At 43.3% G+C, this 21,597-nt stretch overlaps 1 protein-coding gene and 1 long non-coding RNA gene across 2 annotated transcripts in view; one reads left to right on the top strand and one right to left on the bottom strand.

The window, feature by feature from the left end:
- The window catches only part of LOC144992155 (uncharacterized), a 94,627-nt gene extending 74,006 nt beyond the window's left edge, over window positions 1-20,621 (top strand). Inside the window, exons 2-3 of the long non-coding RNA XR_013656016.1 lie at window positions 20,347-20,457; window positions 20,582-20,621. This is a non-coding gene — a long non-coding RNA (uncharacterized LOC144992155). The remainder of the gene's footprint in view (window positions 1-20,346; window positions 20,458-20,581) is intronic.
- LOC144992148 (N-acetyllactosaminide beta-1,6-N-acetylglucosaminyl-transferase-like) lies at window positions 11,263-16,635 on the bottom strand. The gene is made up of 4 exons (XM_078947175.1): window positions 16,313-16,635; window positions 14,373-15,108; window positions 13,859-13,954; window positions 11,263-13,385 (listed from the first exon to the last, which is right to left on the bottom strand). The coding sequence occupies exons 1-4, from the start codon at window positions 16,517-16,519 to the stop codon at window positions 13,141-13,143; spliced, it is 1,284 nt and encodes a 427-aa protein (XP_078803301.1). The 5' UTR covers window positions 16,520-16,635; the 3' UTR covers window positions 11,263-13,140.
- Window positions 20,622-21,597: the final 976 nt, after the last annotated feature.

Genomic DNA, 21,597 nt, shown 5'->3' with positions numbered 1-21,597 from the left:
CGGCTTTTGCAGCAAGATGACTGAGGGCGTACCAGATCATCATCATGTGAATGAACGTGAATCCGATGGATGCTTTTGTGCTTTTTAAAATAAATAAATCTGATCTCTAAACATCCTCCGTGTCTTCAATGCAATGTAATGAGACACACACATACAGAAATGTGAAGTTATGTGCTGTAAATCTATGACGTAAATCAATAACAGGATATAATCGGCTAGTCAGTTAGCATGTAGCCTAATAGCCTTTGAATGTAAAGCGGCTGACTGCTAAAGTTAATTAAATACAAGTCCTGAATATTATTATTCCTATTCGACCCTAAACTACAATATCAGCTGTCTGTCAACCGACCAGCCAGTTGCCCAAATGCCGGCATACATCAAAGAGCTCTGCGGCGGCGCTAGTAGTAGCCTAGCATGAGCTATCGTCTGACAAAGCAGCCTAGTAGTTATCATAAATCTTTTGATATTTTTCTTATATTCATTGAGACAGTAATAAAGTGATCATTTTTGTTTTTCATGTTCCTTTTTTGAACGAATATGGGTCACAGAGACACGGAAGTTACCACTGAAAGCGGCTTTTGCCGGCGTACAGAGAGAGAGCATATCCGCGTGAATGACTTATGACGTGAATAATTATTGCGTTCGAACGGATTAATTATTGCGTTCGAACGACATAATTATGCGTTCGCACGAGTTAATCATTTTGAGGGAACGGAATAGTATTTTGAGGGAACGCAATAGTATCTTATGGGAACGGAATAGTATCTTGTGGGAACGGAATACTATCTTGTGGGAACGGAATAGTATTTCGTGCGAACGAGATATTAATCTGTGGGAACAAGATATTAATCTGTGGGAACAAGATATATTTTTATATCTTAATGTCAGGACACGGGCTCCGTAGCTTTGTCCAAAAGAAGGAGTCAAGTTTCTTATGCAGCAACTTCGCCCACTTTCACAGCACAGCCAGGCGCGTGGAGAGGAAAAGGGGGACAAGATTTCCTGACAAATACTATTTTCCTTCAACCGTGGAAACTCAGTCGGCCAGGTGGACCTTTTAGCTTTCACCTCACAACTTTTACCGCGCGGTGCAGCCGAAGAACAGATGATCGACACGAAACTCACGCTGTTTTCACACCTGGATTATGTCTTGCGAGCTTGGCAGGTAAATCTACATAGAATGAATGATTCTATCCCATAAATCACTGTGTCGCTAGTATTTGGTCATTTGCCTACTCATCTGTTCTTAGACCTGTCGAATCCTGCTATAAAATGAGTCATGAAATGGTATTACTAAACAGAAACTGATTTTAAAATATTATATATTGTAGTGATTGCAAGGAAGCTCCTTAGGCGGCCGGTTGTCAAATAGCTCTTTATTTTTATTTCTGTATCTCAGAATGGGTACAGCATGACCAACAGGCACAGCCAGCTTCTACTAACTAACTTCAGCGAGCGCGTTCATCGAACACCCACACACCCACAGGTAGACCCCGCCCCCTCTCTACCACCAGTCACCAGCCCACCGCTGATTGACACACACTGTGGTCTAGCAACTGACAGAAAGAGGGGGGCGCCAGCCACCTGCAGCTCTGTCCAAACCCTGGGTCGTTACACTACCCCTGCCCCACCAAGTCCCTTGCCCACGAGGGACACACATTACCTGACCCACAACTTTACACACCAAGAACGTGTAAAGAAAAACAGGACAGAACCATAGAACCATCATCATCAACACAGTTTTCCTCTTCTTTTTTTTAATTTTTTTTTTTAAAGAAGGTTTGGGTAGACCACCTGACCTTCCGGAGGGACCAGGGCGCATTCTTGCCCTCTAAAACAAACTGTCCCACCATTAACAACTTTCCCTGCTAAAAGGAAGCAACAAAGTCTCTGAATCGGCTTGGAACTTTCCTCTGACGCTGCGGCCTACCCCGCGGAGGCAACGGGGTTAAGAGGGTTGGTGTTGCCGCCGCTGGAAGTGGATCTGGAGAAGCTGGAGGGGCAGAAAAGGGACTTGGTGTAGAAACCAGCAAGGATGGGACAGCTGGCGTTGTCTGTGTAGGCGCAGCAGAGATACCCCGATAGGGAGCCAGTCTGTCTCTGTGGAGAATCACCTTTCTCCCCCTGTGTGGAAACTGCACCCTGTAAACGACTTCCCCTAGCCTCTCTAGGACCCTGCATGGCCCAATCCACTGGCTGTCCAGCTTTGGACATCGTCCCTTTTTGCGTTGGGGGCTGTAAACCCACACTGGCTCGTCAACTACGAAATGTCTTCCTTTAGCTTTCACATCATAGTGGCGCTTTTGTCTCTGTCCGGCACTTCTCTGCTGTTCCCGAGCAAAAGTATGCGCAGAGTCCAGACGCTCCTGAAGTTTCCGAGCATACTTATGCCCCAGACTCGTGTCGTCAGAGTCGGGTGGCCGGCCAAAAGCCATCATGGCCGGTGTACGGAGCTCTCTTCCCAACATGAGAAGAGCAGGTGTACAGGATGTGGATTCCTGCACAGCTGACCGACATGCCATTAGCACCAGGGGAAGGTGGTCATCCCAGTCCTTTTGGTGCTTTAATGTGATGATAGCCAGTTGCTGCCCCAAGGTGCGGTGAAATCTTTCCACCAATCCATCACTCTGCGGTCGCAAGGGGGTGGTGCGAGTCTTGTGGGCACCCAGGCGATCGCACATGAGGGCAAACACCCGAGACTCAAAGTTCCGGCCCTGGTCGGAGTGTATGGTCTCCGGAACCCCAAAACGGCTGATCATGCCCCCCAGAAGGGCATCCACCACCGTTTCTGCCTCCTGGTCAGGCAATGCGTACGCCTCTGGCCACCGAGTAAAATAATCTATAGCAGAAAGAATATAACGGTTACCTCTAGAAGAGCGCGGCAACGGGCCCACGATGTCAACAGCCACCCTCTCCATTGGCCCTCCCACCTGAAATGGTTGGAGAGGAGCATGTGACTGGCCTGAAGGACCCTTGCGGGCTATGCAGGGGTCGCACTGACGGCAAAAGTCCTCCACGTCCCTCCTACATCTGCCCCAATAGAAACCCTGACGGAGTCGGCGAAGAGTTTTTGCAACTCCAAAATGTCCAGACCCCGCCACTCCATGCATGGCCCGCAGCACCTCCAATTTAAGGCCCTTTGGGACCACGATCTGCCACTTCTTCTCACCCGTTGCAGGCGCCACCCATGCACGCTGTAGGACACCCTGTTCTAACCGCAGAGCCTCAAACTTAGACCAAAACCCCTTGCTTGCAGTGGATAGTGCTGCCACTTTCTCCCACGGTGGCCGCCGCTGTGCGACAACCCACTGCAGCACAGGCTGTAGGTCCACATCCTGCTCCTGTTGCCGTTTCCACTCTGCCATGTCTACAGTCTGCAGCCCCCGGCAAGTCCACTCGACTACTGGCTGCTCTGTGGCCCCCATCCCTTCCAACTGTAGCTCCTTTTCTCTGGCCTCCCTCTTCTCACAAAACCGGCAAGTATCCGCTGCACATGGACGGCGAGAGAGAGCATCTGCATTAGCGTGGCGTGCCCCAGCCCTATGCTCCACTTTAAAGTCAAAAGCTTGGATATCTTCGATCCACCTGGCTACTTGCCCTTCAGGCTCCTTGAACGTCATGAGCCACTGCAGGGCAGAGTGATCAGTCCTCACTGTGAATCTTAATCCACACAGGTAGTATTTAAAATGCCTGATTGACAGCACAACTGCTAGCAGTTCTCTGCGGGTGACGCAATACCGCTTTTCGTGCTTGTTAAACGCCCGGCTGAAATAAGCAACCACCCGCTCCCCTTCTGGCCCCGCCTGGGACAACACGCCTCCCACTCCAATACTGCTAGCATCTGTGTCTAAGATGAAGGGTAAAGAGGGATCAGCCGGAGCCAACACTGGAGCTTCACTCAATGCACGCTGTAGGCAACTGAAAGCCTCCTGGCATGCCTCGGTCCATACATAGTCTCTGTCCTTTTGCATGAGCTGAAACAAAGGAGCGGCTGTGCATGCAAAACCCCGTACGAACCTACGGTAGTATGACGCCAGGCCTAAAAAACTCTTCAGTTGTTTCTGAGTGGTTGGAGTGGGTCAGTCAGTTACAGCCTGCACCTTTTCCTTCATAGTGCCAATCCCCTCTCCTCCCACCTTATGTCCCAGAAAGAACACCTCCCGCTGCATGAAGTGACACTTGTCTGGATGTTACTTCAGGCCAGCCATCCTGATTCTTGTCAGCACCAGCCGCAAGGAACCGAAGGTTGCCTCAAAGGAGCTGCCATGCACAAGTATGTCATCCAGATAGACCAGACATTGTTGGCGGGGTACACCGGCCAGAACTTTGTCCATCAGTCTGGCAAAAGTAGCTGGGGCATTACAGAGTCCAAAACAAAGGACCTTGAACTTCCACAAGCCTCGTCCAGTACAAAACGCTGTTTTGGGTGTAGCCTCTGGGGCAAGAGGCACTTGGTAATACCCACTGCGGAGGTCTAAGGAGGAAAACCAGGAGGACCCTGAAACCAGATCTAGCGACTCATCAATGCGCGGAAGCGGGTACGAGTCTTTCTTTGTCACAGAGTTCAGCGGCCTGTAGTCAGAGCAGAGACGCCAACCTGACACCTTCTTTGGGACCATGACCACAGCTGCCGCCCATGGACTGTCTGAAGGTTCGATTATGTCTGCCTGCAGCATTTTGGTCACAGCCTCATCACATGCCTGCTGTCGAGCCAGTGGGAGTCGACGCGGGCGGCACCTAATAGGCCGTGCATCACCCGTGTCAATCTCATGTTGCACCAGCTCCGTCCTCCCCACCTCTTCATCACTCATGGCAAAACAGTCCTGAAACTCCACTAGCAGTTCCCACAACTGGTCCCGTTGTTGTGGTTCAAGACCCTTGCAGTTTTTCTCCCATATTTCTCGTATCACCCCCACCGCTCCCTCTCTCTCCATTTGCGCTCCAGCGGGGGAGGTTGATGAGCAAAAATGTCTGCTTGAAGTGGCACAACCGCCGTCCCTCCCAGAAGGTGACTCTTGGAAGGGGGTGACACCAACTGTGTCTGCGGCCCTAGCTGTTAGCCGCTCTGGGTGTCCTTCACGACACCTAGGAAACAAGGTGAAAACCGACCCCGCGAAGAAGTTCACAGTCCCTCTTAATAGATCTAACTGACAGCCTGCAGCCCTTAAAAAATCCAGGCCCAGAATACACGGGTCCTGCACTGCCGCTATCCAAGCGGTGTGGCGAAGTGTTCTCCCCCCAACAGTCCAAGAGAGCACACCTTTGCCTTTCATTGGGGCCAGCTCACCTGTGACAGTGCGTAGACGTACCAAAGTGGGCTCCAGCACGGTTCCCTCTGGAACCACGTCATGTCTCACCACAGTGACTGTTGACCCTGTATCCACTAGCGCCGAACAGGGAACCCCTTCAACTCTAACAGGAACGTAGCAAGAGTCTCCAGAGCCGGCACGTCCCACCGCGATGATTGGCTCCCAGTGAGTGGTCGCGTCTGCTTCTGGGGAAGGCTGCGCCATGCCTCCCCGGCTGTAATGTTGGGCGCCTCCTGGTGGTAGCGAGAGAATTAGCTGGGGTGGCACATGCAAAGCAGAGGTCTGGGTCTGCATATCCCCCTTTATGCAGACCCCGAGTCGTTTCCCTGCCGTCTGTTTGAGTTGGGACACTCTCTGACCAAATGTCCAGGCTGACCACATCCCCAGCAGGCCTTGGGACCTGGGTGAGGTCGGCGGGCTGTCTGTAATGATACAGCTCTCAACAGTTCAGTCATATCACTCACCCAGGCCGGCTTCTCCACTGTATGACTCTCTACTGCAGCTCCCCTGGCAGGGCGGTCTCCATAAGAACCGGGCCCCCCAGAAACCGACACACCCCACACATTCTCCCTCTCCACTGCCATCCCCAGGGCTGCCTGCAGGGTCTGAGGGTGCAGCAGCTGCACCTGAATGCGCAGCTCTGAGGGTGTGAGAGCTCTAATGAACTGGTCCCGCGCCAACTCGCTCTGTACGCCAGGGGACATGTGTGCATAGGCCCGCCGGGTCAGGTTTTCCACATCGTTGGCCAACAACCTTAGTGGCTCACCAGACTTCCTGACCCGGTTACTCAGTTCATTGCGCAGGAGTTCAGGTTGTAAGCACTGTCCAAAACGTCGCTGTAGAGTACCCACTAGTGCTCCATAATCACGTCTGTCAGCCGGGTTCAGCAGCAAAAGACAGGACAACGCATCATCGGTGAGGGAAAGTGCCAGGTTTAAAGCCTTTTTTTCAACAGTTCATCCTTCAGCTTCCGCCAACAGCTCAAATTGCGCCAGAAACGCTTCCCAATCTGACCTACCGGTGTACCTGGGGATCTTGGTGGTTGAGACAACAACTGGCGTTCTAGAGCCGACGTTCCCGCTCAAGGCTGCATCATGGCCACCGATTCCGGAGCGGATAGAAGTGGCGCGTGCCGATGGAGTTAGTCCCGCTGCGTCAGCCATTCTCACTGCGGCCTCCCTCACGCGGTCTCTAGCTTCACATGTAGCTCTAGCGAACTCCTTAACTGCGTCATCCGACCAGCCGCATGCGCCGTCTTCCCCCGTTTCTCCGCTCACCTCTTCTTTTACTTTAGTCTTTCGCTGCACGGCCATGCTTCCAAGCTAGCTCCAGCTAGTACAGCTAATCCGAGCGCCGGCATGAACCAGTCCGACCGTCAGTACGCCGCCCCGCGTCCGAAATCACTTCTGACACCAGTGTAGTGATTGCAAGGAAGCTCCTTAGGCGGCCGGTTGTCAAACAGCTCTTTATTTTTATTTCTGTATCTCAGAACGGGTACAGCTTGACCAACAGGCACAGCCAGCTTCTACTAACTAACTTAAGCGAGCGCGTTCACCGATCACCCACACACCCACAGGTAGACCCCGCCCCCTCTCTCCCACCAGTCACCAGCCCACCGCTGATTGACACACACTGTGGTCTAGCAACTGACAGAAAGAGGGGGGCGCCAGCCACCTGCAGCTCTGTCCAAACCCTGGGTCGTTACAATATTTTTTTAGTTTTATACTTTACTTCTATTGGTATTTTGTCTTTTACCTCTAATTTTCTAAGTTTCTTCCTAAAGTCACTTTTATTTCTTCAATAATAAGATCAACCTGCCAGCGTACTGCAGATGGAAATGTGTCTAAATCTTAAATTTGATGTTCATTATTAATATCAATTTGACATTTGACATTCCCCACATCCCCTGATGAAGTGTGAGAATGTTTCTTTGCTTATTACAGTAGATTTGAAATGTCATCTTTGGTTTGGTTAAAAAAGAAACATTTAATATGTTGGTTTAGAACCAATTTTAGCTTCACAAATACATTCAATTGAACTTCTGGTGTTTTGTACTCAATTATAGCACCACACTTGTAGGATATTAAAGTCTATTTTTCTAAATAAACGTAATAGTTACCTTGTGTAAAAGATCAGAAATACCGTATATAATCCAAAATTAATTCATTAAAGTAAATAATGCTTTTGACTTTTTTTTTGTTTTGTTAACTTCTTTTACAAATACATGCACAAGTATTTAAGATAAAATTATATCTTACCGGGGCACAGTCGACCAGCTGTCCCCAACTTACCCCCTTCCTCATATAACCTCATATTAGGGTGAGGGGGTGGGGGGTCTAGCCTGCGATGCGCCTTGGGGGGGGGGTTACTTGGCAGTGGCCCCCCTCCTATGGTTGCCGTATGGAGTGGGCCCCCCCTCTTTCGGTTTTATTTGCACCTTAGACATGTAGGGTCCTTGGTAGGGGGGGTGCTTGGACATCACTGCAAGCAAGCAGCAGATGTCCTCCTGGCACCCTACCCGCCAATTTTAACCGCACCTTAGACATTTAGGGCCCCTTGGTGGGGAGGGTGGGGGGACATCACTGTGAGTAATCAGGAGATGTCCCCTTAGTGCCCTACCCGCCAATTTTAACTGCACCCCCCTTAGTACACACACCCCTCCCCCTTCAATATATACATTCCAACATAAACACACACACATGCACACACACACCCTCTCAAACACACATACACGCACACACATTTTGCAAGGAAGGGGGGGACCTGGGTCCATCTGTCCCCTACCCCTTCCCTGGTGGGGGGTGCGGGCCCCTTGGCGATGGCGGCCGTGTCCCTTGGGTGCCTGCTCCCTGGGCCCGGCGGTGCTCTGTCCGCACGGTGGGGGGGTTCATATTACACCTGAGCCGGGGGTGTTCGTGTCCCTGGGGGGTGGGTCCTGGTCCTTGCCCCTGAGCGCTGGGCCCCGCCAAACTTCCAACATGGCCGAGCCTGGTCGGGCCATATTTATAACACCCCTTGTGGGCCACCCTTTTTTCCCCGGGGTTCCCCCCTCCTGGGCGGGGGCGGCGGGCCCCTGCCTTGCTCCTCCCTGGACCAACCGTGGGCCGGGTGGGTGGCTGCCTGGAGTGCGGAGCGGGTCTCCCTTGGCGGGTCCTGGCTCGTACCTGGGGTACGAGGTAAAGGCATAAGTATGCGTGTGTGAACACTATCTGTTTTGTGTACATGTTGACATGCGAACATTTCTTGCAGGTGGCAGGTGTGTTGATAATATTTGAGTGTGTGTGAACAGGCCCCGCCCTTTTTGTACTACATTTGAACTGTACCGTAACGATAAACAACCAGTAAACCTGTCTGCTCTATGCTGCTTCATGGTCTTACCCCCCCTCTCACTATCACCCCCCCCCCCCCTCTGACATCCCTCCCTCTTCTTCCCTTCTTTCCTTTTCCGTCCGGTCCAACACCAAAGATTTTCAATCATGGTTGAAATTAATAAAGTTTGGCCTCAATTACAAAAGGGGTTTGTTCAGTCACACCTTTTGTTTGTCTGACGATTAATAACCCCTCTTGTTAAAGTAAAATATGTCCAACACAAGAGGCCCTCAGCTCTCATCTGCCTGCCTAGCTGTTGGACAGGACAAGTTAAAAAAAAAAAAAAAAAAAAGAAAAGAAATCTGTCACAAGGTAAGTCCTTCTACAAAGCTCCTTCCTCTGGGGTATTTCTTAGTAACTACCGGTATGTCCAATTTCAAAGAATCATGCTAGGCTTCTATTGTAGTGCATTTGGCCTCCTTTATGTTTTTATTTAAAAAAAAATGTGACACAATACCCGATGCCCAAGTGGATTTCAGAAAAATCCCATTAATTGTCTAAAACAGTATCCCAAAGTGTGTTTTATTTTTCCCATAGAATAAAAATACCTAAACATGGCAGTTTTTTTAAATTTTCCTAAGATATCTAGTACATTTGGAAAACTTAACATTATAAACTTTATTGTTAAGCAACTACAGATATATTTTAAACATCAAAGATAAACCAGTAAAGACTTGAAAAAAAGGTTTCTATTGTTACTCCAAACTGTTGAACTGTTTGTCCAAACAGGTTCGACGAGGCTGAGGAAAGTAAACTTGAGATGATAGGGCCACTGTGTCCTTAAAAATGATTGTGTTATTCTGTGGGAAGCACTACTTCAATATAAACATCAGATTGTAATCACCTATATGCTCAGTTCTGTGGTATTACTTAGGTTTTACTGTCTCTAGCTTGGCTTATCTCTGTTTTCCTTCTAGTTTATTCTGAAATGAGAAGAAGCTACAGATTATTTTGGGCTCTCCTCTGTTATAAGCAGCATCAAGGCTGTGGTTGTGATTCCCCATGCACAGGCTATTTTAAGGTTTTAGGCAGTAGATGATTAACCCTTGTGCTATCTTAAATGACCCCACCCTTACATTGACATGTTCTCCCTACCATGACAAGGTGGATAAAGGTGGAAAGATTTCATGTAATCCATGGACACCAGTGAAGATCACAAATCTTTAAAGAAAAACGGTTTAGCGCACTGTCTAGTGGGTCTAGATGACCCAACTCCCAGCGATAAAGTGCCTAGGATAGCACAAGGGTTAAATGTCCCTTTTATTAAAAGATGTTGCAGATAAACCCTGTAGTGTTTTTTTTTTTTACATTTTTATTGTGTTTTACATAGAACCTAAAACCAGAGAGACTTTTGCTAGCATTGACTTTATATTTAGATGTCTTACTGCTGGCTATACAAGCTTCAAAGTTTGTGATCTTTATATATAATATTAATTGTTGTTGGCTGGACTCTAGAATTTCCACCCAAATTCATCATAGAAAGGTATTTTCCAGTCCTCCCTGCTGTGGTTAGACTGGTCAAAGATTCCAGTTTTACCTTTGATCTTTAGATTTGTAATAAAAACAAGTAAAGACTGATAAGAATGTGTATGTAGTTGCTTTTAATAGTTGTTTATAGTACTAGATTAAAATCATTGGGATGTACTCAGCTGGCTTTGGGGTTAATGTCACTTAAATATTTTAAAGTCCCACTCTGATCATCTTTGATCTATTTTAAAGGCGTTCCCAGTGGTCTTTTAGTTTTGAATATGCAGTGTTTCACCTAAATCAAAAACCTGTGTCATTTCTTATGAAATAGTTTTTGTAGAGCAGCAGCAGTTCATTAGAAATTCGTGTCTTGAGTTGTGGATGGGACTGTTGGCACTGTTTAAGCCCACCTCCTTCCCATGATCCATCTGTTTATACTCTCTCTCTTACTAGCTTACAGTCAGTCCCTCACAACCCCAACCTAACATCATTGGTGCAACAAAAATGATGACCATACTGGAGCAATCCAGCCGTACACTTTAGAGCCTATACCAGCTCAGACGAGGAAAATGAAGATGTACATAGATCTAGTTGTCTGGACGCGGATGCATCAGAATGGAGCTGAGCAGGGAGCTTGTGGCTCACTGTAATTTCTCTGTCTCATCTATAAGTTTTTGTTCAGTATTATTTTTTGTCTGCTTCTGATTCACCATGATAAAAAAATGCACAGAATTGTAATTTGAAGCCAAATTTTTTTATTACCTCCTCCATTTATAAGAAAAATGTTAAAAACACCAAAAATACCATTTTCCTTGAAGTGGGTCTTTAAGACAGTTTCATGGATCCTGTCTCTTCTCCTTTTCAAACTTAAACTCAAACTTTATTTATTTGTATAGCGTCTTTCATACTGATTAAAAATACAAAGCGCTTTACATAAAAGGAAATAAAATAGCCATAAAATATGAAAAATAGTTTAAAAAAAACACACAGGTCACTCACACAAAATTAGCACCCCTCCCTCACCAGATTCCTCTCTTCACCCACCCAGACCCACCAATATAACCCTGAACAAAAACGAAGAACTGCAGCTTAAAGAAAAAGTCTGAGGAGGAAAAGATGTAATGGGAATCCATTTATTCCAAGGCCCAGCCCGATCCAAATTTTCCATCTTTACCACAGAAAATAATGTTTATGGATTGCTAAAATTTAATTGTCAACCAGAATGTGGCGTCTGACCACAGCTGCCTGGTACGTTACCACTCACATGGAGCGTCACATGCACCCGTATGGAAGGGTTGACCCGTACGGGGTCCCACAGATTTTTGGGTTGTCCAGATTCGTTGTAGGAGGATTGTAGAGAGGAGCGGTGACTTATTTTCTTGGAAGTCTTATTGGAAGCTCAGGTGTTTCTCGTAGTTACTTTGAGGCTTGTGGTGCCACCTTAAGGGACGTCATAAAAATTGGAACAAAAAAGTGCATGAACATTTTGGCTCTACATGCTCACAGAGTGGTCCATGCATTTGATATTATGCGTATGTCATATATGTTTGCTCATTTTAACTGCAGACAGTCCATATTCCCCTGTGAGGGCAGCTGTGATTAAGTCTTTGGCTGTGTGTTGTTTATTCATAAGTGAGCAGATGCATTTGTAATGCATATGTACATTCCCACATCTCATTGATGTAGGTGGAACAGGTTCCCAGAACTCATTTGACTCTAAAAGTGAAGACTAAAGCATTGAATAACATCAGTGTGGACAGAGGCCTTTGCCCCAGTTTTGCCCCAGAAATTTGTCTTAAACAATATTATATCAACACAGAACACAACAACTCTGGTTGGTCTGCTTGTATTGCTTTGCTGCTCTATTTTGATAGCTTTCCTATCTTAGATGAGATGACGAAGGTGGCTGATGAGAGTGATGTGGCTACCTCTGCTCAGATTAGTGCTCCTGGGATAGTGCCTTTGACAAAGTACCATAAATGGGAAACTCAAGGAAGACTTTGCTTAATTGTGTTGTTAATACTTTTGACTAGGCCTGCACAGTAAATCGCAGATTTATTGATATCGCGATATCAAGCTGTGCAATACGAATATCGCAAAAGATAGCAAAAATTGCAATGATGGTTGCTTAAAATGTGCTTAAACGATCTTATGGCAGCTTGAAGTATTGAACGAATCAAAAATATCCCTTTATGCATTTGACCAATCAGGTGGACCACTTTACGTTGTTGACCAATCGGATGGATCCCTTTGATGTTTGAGGCCTGCCTCCTATGTAGGCGAGGGGGATTTGGAGTGCAATTTAAGTGATGTTGACTTGTATTTAAATTAATCATTGATTTTTCTCACATGAGCTTCAGTTTAGTGTGACAAAGCTTCCATCAAACAGCCGCTTGATTGGTCTAGATTACAACCAATCAGGTATCTCTGTCTCGTATTGACGGTGCTTGGAGGTAAACATGGACTTTGGACTTTGTATTGGTTCTGTTCGAACGGTATTCTGCCGTTTTCAACCATTCTGGTCTGTTTCTCTCAGATTAAACCCCAGAAGGAGCTGCAAAGCCACTAAAATAAAACAGGGTTTTGTATTTATTTATGTTAGTGTAGCAGCCAGCGTGTTTAAAATGTCTCCTGCAGAAAAAATGTCAGAGCTCGACTCGTTCAGCTTGAAGTTACAGTTTATTACAATTAAGATTTGTATCTGAACTGTTGTTTTATTTTCATCAATAAATGTTTAAATATAAAGACACATATGGCATAAAAGCTCCATCTGATTGGTCAACAATGTAAAGGGCTGTAAAGGGTTTGTTTTAGCACATTTAAGGTTTACCATTTATTGCGATTTTCGCTGACTTTTGCGATATGGATATTGCACAGCTTGAAATCGTGATAATGATAAATTTGTGATTAATTGTGCAGGCCTTATTTAAACATGTTATATGTTTTAGAGAGTGGCCAAATGATCTGTAATGACTTGCTTATATTCGCAGACATGTCATGTCACTGTAGTGCTGTTGAAGTCATCGCTGGTGCTTAATTTCTCTGTTATCGCCAGAACCCACGATGGTTGAACTGGAATCTTTGCCTGGTTGAGCACTTTGCTCCTATGCCACTGTTCCAAACAGTCCAAGGCCTCAGGATAGGCATTACTTTCAAACTTATTGGCAAACATGTTGTTGTTGTTGATGATCCACTCGATGTCCCCCATTCCGTAAACGCAGATCCCTCTAACGTAGTGTCCTTGAAAATAGAAACAGCTGTTAACCTGGACTTTAGGCTTTATGTTTCATGACTTAAATCTGTGCACAATGGTTTTGTTTGCTTTTATTTGTCTGTTTGCTCTTAAATAAATAGAAAAAGTTAGTGTTGCACTGCGACAGACTGGCAACCTGTCCGAGGTGTACCCCGCCTTCGGCCAACAGTTAACTGACTTTGGCAACCCCATTACACCAAAAGGGAGTTAAAAATATGGATGGATGGAAGTTTGTGTTGCATGCAAGTTTTGTAAATAATTGGACTTCATGATTATAAAATACAGTCCTGCATAATTCAAACAAACGTACACATGAAATATTTCCGGTCAAACAGATAAAGGACTGGAAAAATGTTGTTATGGGATATTACTACCATGTAAAACATTTCTAAAACAATCTAGTCTTTATAATTCAGTTGTTACTCATTAACTAGTTGTTGTGAGATCTTATATGCTTTACCTTTGCAACCTTGGTGAGCTGTTCCTTCTTGATCACTCCACTTTATTGCTCGGATGTTTCCTTCCCAACCGCCATCAACACGGCTGCCTGGAGCTTCTTTACGAAAAAGAAAGTACAGATTTCTAATAATTATGTCACTAAGGTTTATCTGAATCACTTGCCTCATAAATGTCACTTGTCCAACACATGGCATGAAATCATTTCATGTTTTTAGTTCGTTAAGATTACAGAAGTCCCAAAATTCTATGTTCTATGGTATTGTGCAGGCATTTCTATTATACTTTATTTGATGCAAGTATGCCGGGAATTTAGAATTTAGTCCCTAGAATGGTGTTGAGTCATAGGACAGGTTGTGCCAAAGAGTCATGCAATCCGTCATAAATGCTCCTCTAGGGTTTCATCATTTTATCATTATATAAAGTTAGTTAAATAAAGAAGATAAAAAATATTACAATTCATGCTTGGTACAATAATTTAAAATCAGTGGTAGGATGTTGTATTGTCCAAATCTTACCTTTGAGATGATTAAGTGTCACCCAGTAATGCTCGTCTGGACTGTAGGCGTCTTTGGACCACTTCAAGAGGTTGAGGGCTATCGGGCTTTTCAAAACAAAGTCTACAAACGCCCTTGTTAAAGCATAGTATGCTGTTCCAAAATAAATTTGCAGATTATCTGGTGGAGGTTCCTTCTTCTCTCCTTTTTGAATGACGTGGGATCCTACAATCTCCTGATGCTGGAATTCTGTCCTGGATCTGATGTGCGCTGGCTGTTTGACCCCAGGTGTAAGGTTTTTGTCCCTCCACTCTTTGCTCTGCATGTACTGAACAAGTTCCAGGTTGCTCTTAATGGGGAAATCCTGTCCACACAAATTCACAACCTTCTTCCAGCCTACGTTCGACCTGATTAGATCTTTCATGCAGTTTAAGTCAGCTTGCAGGCGAGAATAGCCCCCATAGGTCACTGTTTCTTTTTGACTGGAAAGGAATATATTTTCAAAACAGCTGACTAACCCACTCACGATTTTCTTGTACTCTAATGGAGCTTGAGCATCAATATGAATGCAGTACACATTTTGGGGCATGTAAATAGCTCGTAGTGTACGCACAAACATCTCCAGATCTTTGTGAATAGTCATAATGAAAGCTAAGGGATAGGCCTCTTCTTCTTGACTCAGGGGTCTAGTAATAAAGTGCAAGTCTCTGATTACTTCTGAACACGGCAGATTTTCTTTTAGGATGTAGTTTTCCACCTGTTGACAAAAACAGAATATTGGAATCTCGATGTCATTAAAACAGCATCACTTTTTATTTTTCCTGTGATTGATCAATCGCCCGTATCCACCCATAAGGGTGTAGTGACTAAGGCCTAATCAACATTTGCTTTTAGGATTTTAAACATACCAGCCACAAGATGATTGTCTTCCATCATACTCAATATCACCAAAACTATTGGCTCACCTGCCTTGACTAGCATATAAACTGAGGTGTCATCCCATTCCTAACCCATAGAGTTCAGTATGATGTCGGCCCACCTTTTGCAGCGACTACAGCTTAAACTCTTCTGGAAAGGCTGTCCATAAGGTTGAGGTTTGTGTTTATAGGACTTTTGGACCATTCTTCTAGAAGTGGATTGGTGAGGTCACACACTGATGTCTCCACTCTAGTTATAGTCTCCACTCTAATTTATCCCAGTTCAGGTCAGGACTCTGTGCAGACCAGTCAAGTTAATCCACACCAGACTCTGTCATTCATGTCTTTATTGACCTTGCTTTGTGCACTGGTGCACAATCATGCTGGAAGACCCTGTTTCAAACTGTTCCCACAATGTTGGGAGCATGGAATTGTCCAAAATAATTCCTCCTGCAACAAATTTTACACTTGGACCAATGCTGTCCCAAATGTACCGTTCTACTGGCAACCTTCTAATCCAGATTCATCACTCCCGAGAACGCGTCTCCACTGCTCTAGAGTCCAGTGGCGGCGTGCTTTACACCACTGCATCTGACGCTTGGTGACATGTGGCTTGGATGCAGCTGCTCGGCCATGGAAACCCATTCCATTCAGCTCTCTGCGTACTGTACTTGTACTAATCTGAAGGTCACACGAAGTTTGGAGCTCTGTTGCACTATACGCTTCAACATCCGCTGACCCCTCTCCGTCAGTTTACGTCGTCTACCACGTAAACAAGACAAGGTTTACCTAGCTGTAGTTTTAGGACCCCAGAGTGAGGAATTAAACTAATTTAAACCAGTGTTTTAGTTTACATTTCTGCAAAAGGATTGGATTGGTCTTGTTGCCAATGCATTCAGCGTGTGTTATCCTGAAATCTTATGGCTAAAGCATGAGTTCATTCATCTCCAGGGTATTAGTAGTTACATCAAAGATTGGATCAAAAATGTTTCTTTGCATTTAATTTAACAAATTAAAAACACAAATGCAGAATCAGAGACGTACCTGGCAGTCGCGCCGATACCATTGTACAGCTGTTTCTAGGCCGTTCAGAATGGGCCTACATTCATTGGAAAAGTTTCTGCAGTCAGAACTCTGCACGTGCTTTAGTTGAGTTGGGATTCTAGTTTTGAAATGGATAAATGAAACTATAATTATGCTTATTCCTAGGCAAAGCAAGAAGCTGCATTTTTTTCCTACAAGCTGGTACATAATAGTCCTGTCTGTCCGTAATACTCCAGCACCGCCTCAGAAAGAGCTCCTGTGAAAAAGAGATTTGGTTCAGTTATTTGCAAAGTTCTTTCAGACCCTTTAGGAATACTAAAAGGAGTTCAATATGTAGGCTATGTCTGATTGATGAAACCAGCTTTAGTAGCTTAGGCTATGAAATCTATTTCACAAAAACTCTGGGATAGTTCCCGTCTGTAGTAGTAGTTTTGTGATGTATATGAATTGTTTGTTCTATAATCAAAATGCAGAGCAATGCATGGGAAGGAAGATGCTCCTGTCTTTGCTGTTTACACGCAGCACAAATCGCACAGGGAAGTAAGACACAGCTGTTGTCAGTAAGGAGAGTTTAAGCTGGTTACACTGAAAATGCAGTTTCAAATAACAAAAGCTAATGTGTTAACATTTCAGCCAAAATGTCTTCCTCAAAATGAACAATATATAGCTAAAAAAATCCAAATCTAAATCTTTAATAGCCAAACAAGCCCTTTAGACAAGAAAACATTCTCCTTAAATTTTATAAATATGATATTATTAGGGTTTCTATCTTGTTCTTTAACTGCCCTGTATAGATGGAGCAACACATGTTCAATTATAAATAGGTTCATCTCTCATTTTAACAATGTCCTTCTTAGTTTTAACATATTTGGGATTTCTTGGTTGTTTGTCCAATCAGATCTTTGTAGGCAAAAAAATAGTATCTGTGTATATCATAAATCCACTATATGTTTCGTGGTTGATGTTGCAGAGCCACTACCCAACAGCAATAAATATAAATATACCAAAGCCTGGTGTTGTAATTGAGCAGATATGCGCTGACCCATTGATCTACGACGGAATTTAGAAACAATTTTTTTTCCTGGTTTGCAATTGTTGTAGTAAAATTACTGGTATATCCTCCCCGCAGTTTTTTCTTCTCTATACTGTTTAACTCACTGTTTAAGTTTAGTTAAGGGAGAAGGAGAAGTAGTACCGGTACACTTTCAAACTGTGCAGTTGTGTAAGTATTATAATAATACAAGTATCCTGAGTTAATGTTGGTCATATTTAATTTCCACGTACTTTCATTTTTAGTTTTTAGAAAGAAATTTAATTCTGCCTAAATACTGTATATATTGGCAGATTCTACTTTTTGAGAATCTGATATCAACCAGGTTTTTATCTAAATCAGTGCATTCTATAATATTGAATTTTTCAAAATATGTTGACTAATTTCTAAGGATTTATATTTCACAAAATGTGCTTGTATTTTTGGAACATCAATCTCTTGTATTGCACTTCAGTAAACATGTGGAAGCCACATCTTTATCAGCAGTAAGTGATTTGTATTTGCCACCGCTTGGCCAGGACTCCCATTAAACACGAGGTTTTATACTTTCAATGGGACTTTCATGGTTAAATGTAGGCTAAATCAATTAAATTGTAAAAACACTGAACAATATATTTTACTTATGCTGTTAAGTAAAGCTTGACTAACAGCAAATATTTGTGGGAGTTTAATATTCATCTGTTCTTATGCTTGAGAGATGTTTATTCCATTATCAGTATATAAGTGCTTGTGTGCAACCATTGAGATTACTAGTATTGGAATTGAAGTATCACATCATGTACACACATGTTGCTCGATCAGTAATCGTCATGCTGCAGTTTTGTGTTTTTCTTGCTAAATTCTGTCCTGATAATTCCTGGAATTCTGTGTTTACTTATTTTGGTGATGGTTCCTTTTTTCTTTATTAGTCTTTACTATTTAATTTTTTAATGTTTTTGCTTTCTACTCTAATTGTATTGTGTTTGATTTCCTTCTGCTTTTTTATGTTAATCATTTACATTGCACTGCATAAATGGACTTTGATGCTGTGTTTTGGTAAGATTATTGTTTCGTTAGTTCAGTCTTAGTTTTGTTGCGGATCTTGATTTTTCTTTTTACTTTCAGTCCTATTTTTATACATTAAATTCCCAATTTATATTTTTTTTGTAAAAGTGTGCTATGCTTGTATAAGTTTGGCTTACACTATGTATAATGTCATAAAAGCACTATAGAACGTTGATACAAGGATCCTCTATTTTTCAATCGCATTATAAAAATAGAGGATATAATGTACACAGTGTAAAAAAAAACAGCAAAAAGTATTTTTGTTGCCATGCTTTTTCATTTTTCTCCTGTATTTTTTAAGCCAAATATTAGTATTTTTCCTCATGCTGTGTACAGTATACACACACCACACCTGATGCAAGAACATGCTCGCACATCGTGCACACACTTCCTATCATTTTTTTATCCACTCTCCTCCCACGTCCATTTTCCTGCCTAATGTTGCTTGCATCTTTTTTTTTATCCTCTTGATTTCTATTAAATTACCCTTACTTTTTTTTACCAGAAGTGTCTCTTCTTTTCTTCTCTGAACTTAGCTGAACAGCAGCTCATCAAAAGACAGCCGCTTTAGCTCGTGCTGGTTTGCGGCGCCTTCCATCCGTGAAACCAGGGTTCGTCTCCAGGCTGCTCCCTATTCCCTTCTCTACTTCTGTGCCGGTCCCAAGCCCGGTTGCTCTGAGAGGGTTGCGTCAGGAAGGGCATCCGGCGTAAAACATTGCCAAGTTTACCATGCGACTCGTTCGCTGTGGCGACCCCTGATGGGAAAAGCCGAAAGGGAAACAACACATTTTGCTGTCTGTTTTGAAAGTTGTGGTTGGAAAACTGGGACATTTTCCTTCTTTTACGTATATAATAGATTTTATTTCTGACATAGAACAGCCATTCATTTTCAGCAGAGTCTTAGCAGCAGCATGGCCTTTTTAAAACAACGTTAAATATGTTGTACTTATCCACATGCCTGTTTCTGACCACCTTCAGAAAATGTACCATTATAAGCAAGATTGTTTTTTTTCCAAGTAAAATAAAATGTTTAAAATCAGCCTGTGGTGTAACTTTAGGGAAACAAAGCCTGATAATGATGTGCATAAAATCCATTATCACTGACAGGCTTTAACAACTTGATTGAAAATTGATTCTGGTGAAGGCATTTCATACTTCGACAAAGTAGTAACTAAAGTGGAAGACAAAAGATAAAGTGTCCAGTTAAAAGTTATTAGCTGAAGTGAAAATTTGGGATGTGGCTGCCACTCCAAAATGCAACAAACCCCATAAAAAGACTGAAAAAAATCTGACAAAGCACTTACCTACAGCAAATGCTGTTAAAAATCACTATTTTCACTATTAAAAATTCAGTCTGTCACTTTTGCTAAAAGAAAGTGGCAGATACCATTTGGAATTGTAGAATTCATGTCAGATTTGAATTTAAATAGGATGCAGGGGCTTACAGACAGTGCTTGTCATGTTACCCTGGGACAGATGAATGTCAGGTTAAAAGGAAAATCTTTGTTCTTCATGAGAATTATGGTCATTAAAAACAAATGCTAACAATAAAAATGCAGGTTCCTCTGGTAAACAAAGGAAAGCACAAGGACTCTGTTTGTTTAAGATATGTTTGTGCACACTTCCCAGGGCCACAAAAACGATAAATATTTTTAAATATTTACCAAGTCCAAAAAAATTAAGGAACATTTAAAACATCACAGTGGAGTTTGTTTCAAGTTTTTTCTCTTAGTATACTCTTTTTTTTTTAAACTAATTTCTAGATATCTATAATTCATAAACTGAGCTTCAAGCAGTAATTTTACAACAAGATGGTGTTTTAAAAAAAAATATATACTTTGAATCTGAAAAACATTTACACTTAATGATAAATAATGGGGGTGCAGTCAATGTTTATAGTTTTTTTTTCTTTTGTAAGAATTTTCTGTTTGTATTTCAGTGTGGAGATCCTTTTGAAGATGACAACATCATTGTGCTCAACGGCACAAAGGAAGAGGTGGAGAAGCAGAGGGAGAAGATGGAAGAGAGGCGAGCCAAAGCCAAGACCAAGGTCATATTATCACAAATGAAGAACTAAATTGCTAAAGTTGACTTGTTTTTTACTTATAAACCTGTAAAATACATAGTAAAATTTAAGGCGTAGTCATATTGATGTTTAATTATTGCATTTTTAGAAATCAAAGAAGACCAAAGCAGCTGAAAGTGAATCCACTCACTGCTAAGAAATATGAGTTGAAAAATCCCTCCCCTCTCAATAATAATATAGCAATATAAAATATAAAAAGTAATATAAACCTGTCACATTAATTTTTTTTCATTCATTCATTCATTCATTCATTCATTCATTCATTCATTCATTCATTCATTCATCTTCTTCTGTTCTTCCCCTTTCGGGGTCACGGGGCTGCCGGAGCCTATCCCGGCCACTAATGGGCGAAGGCAGGGGACACCCTGGACAGGTCACCAGTCTGTCACAGGGTCACTAAATGTTTTATGTTTTATTTTACTTTTTTTTTTTTTTTTTTTTTTTTTACTTGTCCTGTCCAACAGCTAGGCAGGCAGATGAGAGCTGAGGGCCTCTTGTGTTGGACATATTTTACTTTAACAAGAGGGGTTATTAATCTTCAGACAAACCAAAGGTATGACTGAACAAACCCCTTTTGTAATTGAGGCCAAACTTTTATTCATTTCAACCATGATTGAAAATCTTTGGTGTTGGACCGGACGGAAAAGGAAAGAAGGGAAGAAGAGGGAGGGATGTCAGGGGGGGGGGTGATAGTGAGAGGGGGGGGGGGGGGTAAGACCATGTAGCAGCATAAAGCAGACAGGTTTACTGGTTGTTTATCATTATGGTACAGTTTAAATGTAGTACAAAAACGGCGGGGCCTGTTCACACACACTCAAATATTATCAACACACCTGCTAGCTGCAAAAAAATGTTCACATGTCAACATGTACACAAAACAGATAGTGTTCACGAACGCATACCTATGCCTTTAAACCAACTAGTGTGAAATCTTTCATTCATTCAATCATGCAAACTATATGTGCAAAGTGAGCTAACACCTGTGCTCAGGTGAGTGTTTATGTTCTTCTAAAATGGATGGTGGAATGTGAAAAGAAGGAGGAGGAGCGCCCAGCCACCCCCACACCCAGACCCCCGCCACAGCAGCAGCGGCAGCCGGAATTC

The sequence above is a fragment of the Oryzias latipes genome, chromosome 5 (assembly GCF_053564925.1).
Source record: "Oryzias latipes strain Hd-rR chromosome 5, Olatipes_Hd-rR_3.1".
Taxonomy (NCBI): Eukaryota; Metazoa; Chordata; class Actinopteri; order Beloniformes; family Adrianichthyidae; genus Oryzias; species Oryzias latipes.
The sequence above is the reverse complement of the archived record's forward strand: the minus strand, read 5'-3'. Positions and strand labels throughout refer to the sequence as shown.